At 36.5% G+C, this 12,880-nt stretch overlaps 1 protein-coding gene across 1 annotated transcript in view; it reads left to right on the top strand.

Moving 5' to 3' along the window:
- The window catches only part of LOC123539888 (uncharacterized), a 93,122-nt gene that overhangs the window by 15,303 nt on the left and 64,939 nt on the right, over positions 1-12,880 (top strand). The window contains exons 2-4 of the mRNA XM_053527069.1: positions 2,999-3,245; positions 8,569-8,691; positions 9,347-9,466. Coding sequence (XP_053383044.1) covers positions 2,999-3,245; positions 8,569-8,691; positions 9,347-9,466 — 490 coding nt within the window. The remainder of the gene's footprint in view (positions 1-2,998; positions 3,246-8,568; positions 8,692-9,346; positions 9,467-12,880) is intronic.

Below are 12,880 nucleotides of genomic sequence, written 5' to 3'. Positions count from 1 at the left end.
TTTTGATGAAAGTTGGCACAGTTGTTCATCATCATGAGACGGAGTGTCATGCGCAAGAACCAGGTCCCTAGGTCTAAGGTCAAGGTCACACTTAGAGGTCAAAGGACACAAGAAAGAAAACTTTGTCCGGAGCATATCTTCTTCATGCATAGAGGGATTTTGATATAACTTGGCACAAATGTTCACCACCACGAGGCGGAGTGTCATGCGCAAGAACCAGGTCCCTAGGTCTAAGGTCAAGGTCACACTTAGAGGCCAAAGGTCAGATACAAGAATGACTTTGTCCGAAGCATTTCTTCTTCATGCATAGAGGGATTTTGATGTAACTTGGCACAATTATACACCATCATGAGAGGAAGTGTCATGCGCAGTTCCCTTTTTAGAATTACTTCCCTTTGTTGTTACTATAAATAGCTTATATTGTAACTTTTTCATTACTAGTCGTAGGGAAAAATCGAGACCACTTTTCTGTAGTACAACATGCATGCTACATCCAATTATGAGGTGTATTGACCAATCTCTACCTGGTAAAGATTTTTGTGTGGACTTACAATTTTTTTTTGGGTTTTTTTTTTTTTTTTTTTTTTTTTTTTTTTTAAGATTACCTTCCCTTAGTTGTTACTATAAATAACTTATATTGTAACTTTTTTATAATTGACCGTAGGGAAAAAACAAGACCACTTTTCTGTGGTACAACATAGATGTTACTTTCAAATTTTAGGTGTATTTTAAGGTATCTCTACCTGGTAAGGAGTTTTTTTGTGGACTTAGAAAAACAAAAGACTTACAATGATTACTAAACAACCACAAAATTAAAATTCCATTTGCAAATACAGGTGCTAGAGTAAAGAAATTTGCTGTGACTGGCGTATATTGTGACATTCTGGCACTCTTGTTGACTATGGCAACATGTCTTGTTGACTGTAGCAGCATGTCTTCTAAACTGTTCCAACATGTCTTGTTGACTGGCAGCATGTCTTGTTGACTGTGGCAGCATGTCTGTTTGACTGAAAGCATCTCTTGTTGACAGTGGCAGCATGTTACATTGACTTTCAGCATGTGTCATTGACTGGAAGCATTTCTCATTGACTGTTGCAGCATAACTCATTGACTGGCAGCAAGTCTTGTTGACTGTGGCAGCCCGTCACATTGGCTGTCAGTGTGTATGTTAGACTGGCAGCATGTATTAATGACTGTGGCAGCATAACTTATTGAATAACCAGGCAGCATGTCTTGTTGACTGGCAGCATGTCTCATTGACTATGGCATCAAGTCTTGTTGATTGTGTCAACATGTCTTGATGACTGGCAGTATGTTTTGACTATGGCAGCATGTGTTGTTTGACTAGCAGCATGTCTCCTTGACTATAGCAGCATGTATTGTTGACTTGTAGCCTGTCTTTTTGACTGTAGACTATGGCAGCATGTGTTGTTGACTAGCAGCATGACTGTGGAAGCATGTCTCTTTGACTGGCAGCATGTCTTGTTAATTGTGGCAGCATAACTCATCAACTGTTGGAGCATGTCTGTTTGACTCACAGCATGTCTTGTTGACTGTGGCAGCATATCTCCATGACTAGCAGCATGACTTGTTGATTTTGGCAGCATGTCTTTAAGATTGTTGCGGAACATCTCGTTTACTGGCAACAGCACTCATTCTAGCTTCACATTTTAAAAGCATGGTTGTAAATATTTAGATTATTGATAAGTCAAGACTGTCACAGCCTGTCAAAAGTGTTTCCCCGAGTTATCACCTTTTAAAAGCATGTTTGTAAACTTATAGATTATTGATACATGGCCACAGCATGTCTTTACAGTACAGTATAAGACAGTTGTGCTATATTGCCTGGGTTGAGTGTTTCTTACAAAAGGATTTGAAATGAACATTTTCGCATAATTATATAGAATTGTAGAAAACTGAATGCAATTGTTTTGTTTTTCTTTAAAAAGTTATTGGATTTTTTTTAAAAGATGGAACTTCGGTTAAGGAAAAAAGAAGACATTGAGAAATTGGATGAAGTAAGTTGTGAAACACAATACAAATTATATTCTTTATGAATTTAAGTGTTTTAGCCCTTTAGATATTGTTTTCAAAATTAGAAAGGGCGTTTGTTGTTAGTAAGATTAAATAGTAAGAGGAGTGGTGGTCTAGTGGATAAGGTGTCAGCCGCTCAGTCCAGGGGTCATCACAGTTCGGGCCCCACTGGGGTCATGGTCGTGACAAACCTTGGAGGCGCCCATACTCAGTTTGGATTTTAACTTGTCATTTCAGAAACTTCATGTTTGTTGGGCTCAGTGATAGCTCTAGTTTCTTCAGATATGAACCATTTTAGTGTACAGCATCGAAATAGTCAGATTGTTCAAAATCTGTCTACCCAGCAGGAAAAAAACAACAATTGTTGATAAAAAATGCTATTTCTACACATCCTAGCATTCTCCCATGAAAAATATATCCCAAGTTTTAGCAATTATAATATGTATTTCATGTCCAGTCTAATTTAGTTAAGTAGCTAGCTTGAAACGAATGTAAGGAATGCAAATGGGTCATTATGATTAATTTCATTGGTATTTAATTAACATTTTCCTATATAAAAATTTTTCCGTAAACCTATCAGCTCCATGGCGCTAAGTTGGTGCAGCCTTAGCTTGCTTTTATTAACACCTTTTTTTCATTAATGAATGGTGTGCTTAATGCAAAATTTAAAGCAAAGCATATGATTTATAATACTAGTCTTGGTATAATTCTAACAAATTCAGGACTGTTAATTGAGAATAAGTATGCTATGAATTGAAATTGAATACAGACTTTAAATAATTGTAGGCTGAATACAGGATTGAAGAACTTCTTTGTGCCATTGTCACATTGATTAATATTTATGTTTCAGTGAAGGGAAATAAACATATTACTAGTAATTACATATAGTTGTGGATGTCAACATAAATCACAGTGGTCATAACTGTATATTGATTTTCGTTCAATTCTTGTCCTATTATTTCAGACATCAGCAGTTATGGAGAAGTTTGAAATCAAGATTGAACGCCCAAAGCCAAATCCTCTCGATGAAATTATTGAACTTTTAAAGAAGATACTTGATTGTTGTTTATGTTGTGTGACCTGTGGCTGTTACCCTGGCAACACATCAAGCAGAAGGTCAAGTACGTTCAATGGAGACTCGGAGTTCAGTTCAGTATTGATGGACAATGAAAGACAAGCTGTGCAAAATCTGTTACTATATTTAGAAGATGGTAAGGCCACATTATATTCTTAAAACTTTGTCAGATTGCTTCAAGTTCAAAACTAGGTCATTCTAGTTGTCAAGCCTGCTTGTTGTGAGCTCGACTTAGTCGCCACTTTTGGCAGTTCGGTGTATGTGCCTGCGTGCATCCATCCATGCGTGCAATCATCCGTCCGATTTTGTCCGGACCATAACTTTTACATGCATGGAGCATTCTTGTTTATATTTGGCATGAATGTTAACCTAAATGAGAAAGAGTGTCGTGCGCAAACCCTATGTTCCTATCTCAAAGTTCAAGGTCACAGTTGGAGGTCAAAAGTCAGATTAAAGAATGAGTTTGTCCGGAGCATTTCTTCTTAATGCATGGTGGGATTTTGATGTAACTTGGCATGAATTTTCACCATTATGAGATGGAGTGCCATGCACAAGAAGCAAGTCCCTACCCCCCCCCCCACTCTCCTCTGCCCCCTGGTTAAGTTTAGCGAATAATTTTTAGCATTTTAACATGTATTGAGCATAAGTGACGATCATAAAAGTGTCAGTTTCACTGTTGTTAATTTAAGAGCATGTATGGTAAAAAATGCCTTTTTGAAACACTGAAATTGTTACAAAATCATCTATGCACAATACATGTTAAAATGTTAAAAAAATTTGTTATACTTAACTAGGGTTGGAGGACTGGGGTGGGTGGGATTTCCTGACCCCAAGTGTCTGTGCTTTCAACACTTTGAAAGGCAGCCTATACTGAATTTTCTTTTGTCTCCCAGTAAATTCATAACCCGAGACTAGCCAAGAGTCTAAAACTCATGAAAAAATTCTGAGTGAAAAAGAATGACATGTTCTTTATTATAAGCTTACCAAAACCTACCAAAAATTTACCTAAAAGAAGTTATTAAAGATTATATAATGCAGACCCCTACACCATTTTACCATCAATATTTTCCACTCATGAATGCACTTGATTCAGGTGATAATTGTTGATATAATTGTAAATGAGAGACCCAAACAAAATTTTTTATAGTTACTGCTCGCGCACGGTATTTGTAACGATAACATGTTTATGTTATTATTGAGAAAAGGGGAATCATGTAGTGAAACCATTATCTGTGACAAAATAGTTGTACTCCTTTTGAATCGTATTGACTATAATGAAAACCTTGATTTACCATGAAGTAAACCCTGAATTACTAATAAAGACATAATTGACTTTTCCGATAATGTTTTAGTTATCATTTTCTATTTATAGTTGTGAATTAATTTGAATATCTTAAGTTACCTGCTTACCTTTTTTACAGCAATAGATAAAACACCTTATAGTTTGTTTAAGTTAGTGGACCTGTAACAAAATTAGTCATTCTCCATAATTATGCTTTTTCAGCATTTTTTGTTTTTCTACCTAAAGCAATGATCATGTTAAGCTATAGTTACAGAGAATGTCGAACTGCTTACAAATATATAATTACACAGAAATTGCAGTGTCTCATTACCTATCTACTACAATTACATTTGATGACAGTCACTTTTAATGCTTCAAAATGAGTAAATCATAAGAAACGCTTTCAAAATGATTCATTGAAGTGATAAATATAAGAATTTATGAAGTCTTTTGTAGGGATATAGAATCTACATTTTACGTTTTAATATATCAGATTTCAGGTAAACCAAATTATCAGCATTGAGAACAAAAAATAACTTTAGCTAAAAAGCCATAACTTCAATATCTGAGGTAACGTTTCTTTAATATCGTAACATGTCTTGAAAGGAATTTACTTATTATTAACCAGGTTTTCAACGAAAACCTGAGTTATTAGATTGGGGTAGATGTCGGGCGGGCGGCGGCGGTGGCGGCGGCGGCGTCAAACTGGTGTTTCCGGTCAATAACTTTTGTTTCGGTAAAGATATTTGAATAAAACTTGGTATGTATGTAGCTTATATCAAGACAAAGGCTGGGATTGATTTTGGGGTTTTTGGGGTCAGGGTCAAGGTCACTGTTACTTAAAATAGAAAAAGGGTTTCCGGTCAATAACTTTTGTTTCGGTAAAGATATTTGAATAAAACTTGGTAAGTATGTAGCTTATATCAAGACAAAGGCTGGGATTGATTTTGGGGTTTCTGGGGTCAAGGTCAAGGTCACTGTTACTTAAAATAGAAAAAGGGTTTCCGGTCAATAACTTAACTTAGGAATGGGCTATCATGATGAAACTTGGTTTATAGAAAATTTATATAAAGTTGTAGCTTGGGATTGATTTTGGGGTTTCTGGGATCAAGGTCAAGGTCATTGTTACTAAAAATAGGGTTAGGGTTAGGTTAGGGTTAGGGTTAGCATATCTTCTACATGCATGGAGGGATTTTGATGAAAGTTGGCACAATTGTTCACCATCATGAGACGGAGTGTCATGCACAAGAACCAGGTCCCTAGGTCTAAGGTCAAGGTCACACTTAGAGGTCAAAGGATACAAGAATGAAAACTTTGTCCGGAACATATCTTCTTCATGCATAGAGGGATTTTGATGTAACTTGGCACAATTATACACCATCATGAGACGAAGTGTCTTGCGCAGTTCCCTTCTTTAGAATTACTTCCCTTTGTTGTTACTATAAATACCTTATATTGTAACTTTTTCATTACTAGATGTAGGGAAAAATCGAGACCACTTTTCTGTAGTACAACATGCATGTTACATCCAATTTTGAGGTGTATTTTGACCAGTCTCTACCTGGTAAGGATTTCTGTGTGGACTTACAATTTTTTGTTTTTTTTGTTTTTTTAAGATTAACTTCCCTTAGTTGTTACTATAAATAACTTATATTGTAACTTTTTTATAATTGACCGTAGGGAAAAACCAAGACCACTTTTCTGTGGTACAACATAGTTGTTACTTTCTAATTTTAGGTGTATTTTAAGGTATCTCTACCTGGTAAGGAGTTTTTTTGTGGACTTAGAAAAACAAAAGAATTGCAATGCTTACTAAACAACCACAAAATTAAAATTACATCTGCAAATACAAGTGCTAGAGTAAATAAATTTGCTGTGACGGGCGTATATTGTGACATTCTGGCACTCTTGTTTATTCTTATGAAAAGTGTTGAAAACCTGGTTTCGTGGCATTGCCGCGTTTCTTGTTTTGATTTATGCACTACAAAACTTCCTTGCACAATCAGTAAAAGTCATGAGAAAAGTGTGCATGTTGAATATAAAGAGTTTTAAACAAATGTAGGTCATATTTTGTCTGCTTGGTTGGTTGTTGGTGAAATTTTAAAGACCCACCACAACCTAGTGACCTACTTTTTTCACCCATAAAAACTTCATGAAAATCATTCTTATAATACAGGTAATATACAGCTATATTACAAGATTTTTTCTGACCATGCTTTTATGAAGACAAGGCAGAAAATGTTGCTCTAGAGGCAGCATTTTCTGCCTTGTCTTCATAAAGAATGGTCAGAATAATTGCCATGATCAAATACAAGTTTGAAACTGGATCATTTAGGGTTGAAAACTAAACCACAATGTATAATTATTTAAAAAAAATCTTGTTGCCACACTTTGTACCTGATCTCCATGAAAGCTGGTCAGAATAATTTTTCCTTTAGAAAATGTAGATCTGGTTGGAACTGGGTCATATTGGATGTAGAACTATGCCTCTATGGCAAATTATAGAAAACACTAATTAACACTCCAGAGGCCACATTTCATTCTGATCTTCACGTAATTTTTTTCTGAAATGAAGTTAATGATGAATGAATCTAGGGACAAAAATTAAATCACTTGAACAAATCGTAGAAACCTTGTTTACACCTCACACTCCTGATGCCATATTCTCTACCTGATCTACATGAAACTTGGTAAGAGTGTTAAACGTTATGAAATGTAGGTCTAATTGAAACTTGATGATCTTGGGTAAAATAAGGTGAGCTGAACAGGGCTTTCATGGTCTTCAATTTTACTTTCAGGCATTGGTGGAGTGTGTAAATCCCAACTAAAACCACAGGGGCATGACATCAAAAATGCAGAATAACATTACTGTAAAGTTTAATGACTTTAGGTCAAATGCTTCTTGTGAATCAGATAGTTATGCAACACAAACATTCAGGCATATTTTTTTAGCTCACCTGTCACAAAGTGACAAGATGAGCTTTCGTGATCGCGCAGCGTCTGTTGTCCATCGTGCGTGCGTCCGTCCATGCATAAACTTTTGCTTGTGACCACTCTAGAGGTCACATTTTTCATGGGATCTTTATGAAAATTGGTCAGAATGTTTACCTTGATGATATCTAGGTCAAGTTTGAAACTGGGTCACGTGCGGTCAAAAACTAGGTCAGTAGGTCTAAAAGTAGAAAAACGTGACCTCTCTAAAGGCCATACTTTTCAGTGGATCTTCATGAAAATTAGTCAGAATGTTCAACTTAATGATATCTAGGTCAAGTTTGAAACTGGGTCACGTGCTGTCAAAAACTAGGTCAGTAGGTCAGATAATAAAAAAACCTTGTGACCTCTCTAGAGGCCATATTTTTCATGGGATCTGTATGAAAGTTGGTCTGAATGTTCATCTTGATGATATCTAGGTCAGGTTTGAAACTGGGTCACGTGCGATCAAAAACTAGGTCAGTAAATCTAAAAATAGAAAAACTTTTGACCTCTAGAGGTCATATTTTCAATGGATCTTCATGAAAATTGGTCTGAATGTTCACCCTGATGATATCTAGGTAAAATTCATTAGGTCAATTAATAGAAAAACCTTTGCCCTCTCTAGAGGCCATATTTTTCATGAGATCTTCATGAAAATTGGCGAGAATGTTCACCTTGATGATATCTAGGTCAAGTTCAAAACTGGGTCACATGCTTTCAAAAACTAGGTCATTAGGTCAAATAATAGAAAAACCATGTGACCTCTCTAGAGGCCATATTTTTCAATGGATCTTCATTAAAATTGGTCAGAATTTGAGCTCAAAAACTAGGTCACTATGTCAAATAATAGAAAAAATGACATCATACTCAGTTCAAACTGGGACTCTCGTGGGGACAGGTGAGCGATTCAGGACCATCATGGTCTTCTTGTTTACTAAATCAAGGGCTATAACTGTGGTCTTACTTAATGAAATGCTAGACAAAAGCCCTAGATGCACACCTTCTCATGAATAAAAAACCTAAATATTCCATTTTTGTTTGATCATTCTAGGTCAAATACTCTCTGAGATATGTGTGACACAAATTTTGTTCCCTCAACAATTTAAGTTTCTCTCAGACTTTCCTAAAACTAACCTCAAAAAGACAAAATTTATTTATTAATATCTCGTCAACTTGAAATGAATCTTGTTTTATCTTATTTCAGAGGATACAAAGAATCCTGTACTAGATGAGAACCATATACGTGCTCTTGGCATTCTTACATTCTCAGACAACACGGAACTTCAGAAGTCAGCTGCTCTGTGTTACTCGGAAATAAGTGATAAAAGTAAAATTTTACATCATATTTTTGATCATTTAACCCTTACCTTGCTAAATTTCTAAAATGGACTGGTCCATCTTCCAATTTGGGCAGTACCATTTATCATTTCAAGGGGTGTTTACTAAAAATTTACTGACTGAATAGCGAACAGTGCAGACCATGATCAGACTGCATGGATGTGCAGGCTTATCTTGGTCTGCACTGGTCACAAAGGCAGAATCATCTGCCACCAGCAGGCTAAGGGTTAACCCTACAATGCCAGACATGATTGATTCTTCTTTTGCGACCACTGTACGTAGATCATGATTAGCCTGCATGTCTGTGCAATTTGATCAAGATCTGCACTGTTCACCATTCAGTCAGTATCTTTTTGGTTAGCAGCCCTTTTAACAGCTAATGGTACTGTCCAAATTGAAAGATGGACAAGTTCATTATAGAAATTTAGCAGGCTAAAGGTTTATACATTTCTGTGAGTTTTACTTCAGTTTATTTTGAAAGACATTGTGAACATGCTTAGTGTCAACAGTTATAAACTAGAAAATTATGTCACCAGCTGATATCAAAACTAATTGAAAAAAAAAATGTTTGAAAAATACAATTAGTCTGAAGTGTAAAACAGAAATTTTTAGGTTGATTAAAGACTGTTTTGTAATAATTTCAGTGAAAGTCCCAATAACAAATGCCCTAGCTGCACCTTTGGTTGCTCTGTTGAAGTCATCAGATGCCGAGGTCCTGAAAGCCACAACTGTTGCAATCAGCAACTTTACACTCAACGGACCTGGTACAGTATACCTTACATTATGTTCAATCTTTAAAGGGAGATAACTGGGTCCATGGTTATGGAAATGACATTTGAAAGCAGTCTTGGAATGTGATGTTGTCTTTGGTCAATTTCAAAACTTTGTTTAGAATCAGCCAATCAGATGCAGGTTTTTAGGTCACATGAACCAAGATCAGGGTGAGCTATTGTGATGGTCCTGTGTCTGGTGTACATTGTCTGGCATTAGCTTTTCACCTTTAAACAACTTCTCATGAACCACTTCATGGATCATAGCAAATTAGGTCTGTAGTGTCCTTGTAAGGTCCTCTCTCAATATTGTTCAAATGGTTCTGCTTGACTGATTTTAGAGGCTGTCAGAGCTGAAAATAGAAAAAAAAAACATGGACTGCTTGATGGAGCATAGCCAGATTTGGTCTGTAGCATCCATGTAAGGTTTGTCATATAGTCTTGGCCAGGCGAGGTATTTAAGGCCACTGTGGCTTTCTTGTTTAGGCTAGCCTCCAGACTCGGTTTTCAAAATTTGCATCCTGGTTCCCTATTTTATGGTTTTACAAAACTGCAGTTTATCTTGGGAGCCATTTACTAGAATATAATTGATATTGATATAACAGGCTGCACTGCAGTGGCTGCATAAACTGCTGCAGTCATGTAATATTGAATGTCTGGAAAATAAGTTATTGAGAAGGCCCAAATACATTTAAGCTGTAATGAGACTATAATATTATATGCCAGTCGGTGATGTTTTTGTTCTTATCAAGTATCAAGTACAAAAAGTGGAGTCTCCAGTTACTGTGAAATCATTTAATTTTGTGATCTTACAGTTTTGTGCTTTTGGCCAGAATGACTTTATAGTATGGGGATTATTTATGGCTTTCAAACTTAAAAGATAAGACAAATAAGAGCCAAAGGCTCATGGTGAGCTTTTGTGACCGCTCAATTTCCATTGTCCGTCGTCAGTCGTCCGTCATGCGTCCATGAACATTTTTAAAAAAAATCTTCTTCTTGAAAACCACGGGACAGAATTACACCAAACTTTAGAGGAATGATCCTTGGGTGCCCCCCTTTCAAAATTATTCAAAGAATTGAATTCCATGCAGAACTCTAGTTGCCATGGCAACCGAAAGGAAAAACTTCTTGTCCAAAACCACAGGTCATAGGGCTTTTATATTTGGTATGTAGCATCATCTAGTGGTCCTCTACAAAGATTGTTCAAATTATCCCCAAAGGGTCAAATATGGCCCCGTCCTGGGGATCACATTGTTTACATATACTCACACAGGGAAAACTTTGAAAATCTTCTTGTCCGAAACCATAAGACCTAGGCCTTTGATATTTGGTATGCCTTGAGGTCCTCTACCAAAATTGTTCAAATTTTGCCCCTGGGGTGAAAAGAGGCCAAGCCCTGGGGTCCCAAGTTTTACATAGACTTATTTATAGGAAAGAACTTAAAAAATCTTCTTGTCTGAAACCACAATATTAGACCTAGGCTTTTGATATTTGGTATGTAGCATTGCCTTGTGGTCTTCTACCAAGACTGTTCAAATTATACCACTAGGGTGAAAAGAGGCCCCGCCCCGGGGGTCCCAAATTGTACATAGACTTATATAGGAAAATATTTTTAAAATCTTCTTGTCTGAACCTGCAAGGCCTAGGCTGTTGATATTTGGTATGTTGCATTGCCTAGTGGTCCTCTACCAAATTATGCCCCTGGGGTAAAAAGAGGCCCCGCCCTTTGGGGTCCCAAGTTCTACATAGACTTACATAGAAAAAACTTTTAATAATCTTCTTGACTGAAAGTTTAAGGCCTAAGCTTTTGATATTTGGTATGTAGCATTGCCTAGTGGCTCTCTAACAAGAATCTCTTTTAGATTATTCAAATTATTCCCCTGGGGTGAAATGAGGCCCCACCCAAGGGTCACTTAGTTTTTATATGAGTTATATAGGAAAAAATAATTCAAAAATTATCTGATCATATTTCCTAGACTGTTTAATCATAATTACCTGATAAACCCAAGTAATTAGGGGTCATTTGACTGTGACCTTGACTTACTGACCTACTTTCTCGTTTCTTAAGATACAGCCTAGAAATTTGAATGACATATACAGTTCTGCACATGGATCTTAAAACTGACTTTCAGTGAGCATGAAATTCAATATGACCTACTGACCTACTTTCTTAATATTTTAGCATCAGTTTTACATTAGAGACATGTAGCTCATATTACTCAGGTGAGCGATCCAGGGTCATCATGACCCTCTTGCTTGTTCTATTGGATTGAAGAACCACAAAATCTATGAAAATTAGTCCCCTAGGAAAAATAATGATTTTTCAGTATGTGTGAGTCATTTCTGTTCTGAAGTAATGAAGTAACAATTACCATTGTATCAAATTATTTATTGCTTTAGTAATTGTATGCAAAGATCAAAGAATACACTTCCTTACAAAAGTATTTACTTATATATATACACTAGTGTCCAGTAAGGGTGTTATTAAAAGATAGAGTTTTGGTGTCTTTCGGATAAAATTACCGACGATAGAAAAACTTGACTAGCAGCCTAGAAAACAGAAATCACATTTTTTTGACTGGATCTTGTGAGATTGAGAAAATGATTTTGAAAGGAAGCCGCTTCTTTTCATAGGACAAAAACTGAGTGTGCGCTGACTAGCACTGACTGTTATCCATTATTTAAAAAATACTTAAATAATATGACAGATATTGAATTTCAAACTCTATAGTCCTGTCGAGTATTCAGTTAAAATAATTATTTGATGCCTCGCTTATTTTTGAAATAAAGTTTGCGATTTTCTGGAAAAACCCTCTTACATTAATTATGTCTCCCCCAGGAGACATATTGTTTTTGCCCTGTCCGTCCGTCCGTCCGTCCGTACGTCACACTTCATTTCCGAGCAATAACTGGAGAACCATTTGACCTAGAACCTTCAACTTTTATAGGGTTGTAGGGCTGCTGGAGTAGACGACCCCTATTGTTTTTGGGGTCACTCTGTCAAAGGTCAAGGTCACAGGGGCCTGAACATTGAAAACCATTTCCGATCAATTACTAGAGAACCCCTTGACCCAGAATGTTGAAACTTCATAGGATGATTGATCATAAAGAGTAGATGACCCCTATTGATTTTGGGGTCACTCCATCAAAGGTCAAGGTCACAGGGGCCTGAACATTGAAAACCATTTCCGATCAATAACTAGAGAACCCCTTGACCCAGAATGTTGAAACTTCATAGGATGATTGATCATGAAGAGTAGATGACCCCTATTGATTTTGGGGTCACTCCGTCAAAGGTCAAGGTCACAGGGGCCTGAACATTGAAAACCATTTCCGATCAATAACTAGAGAACCACTTGACCCAGAATGTTGAAATTTCATAGGATGATTGGTCATGAAGAGTAGATG

The sequence above is a fragment of the Mercenaria mercenaria genome, chromosome 16 (genome assembly GCF_021730395.1).
Source record: "Mercenaria mercenaria strain notata chromosome 16, MADL_Memer_1, whole genome shotgun sequence".
Lineage (NCBI taxonomy): Eukaryota > Metazoa > Mollusca > Bivalvia > Venerida > Veneridae > Mercenaria > Mercenaria mercenaria.
The sequence above is the reverse complement of the archived record's forward strand: the minus strand, read 5'-3'. Positions and strand labels throughout refer to the sequence as shown.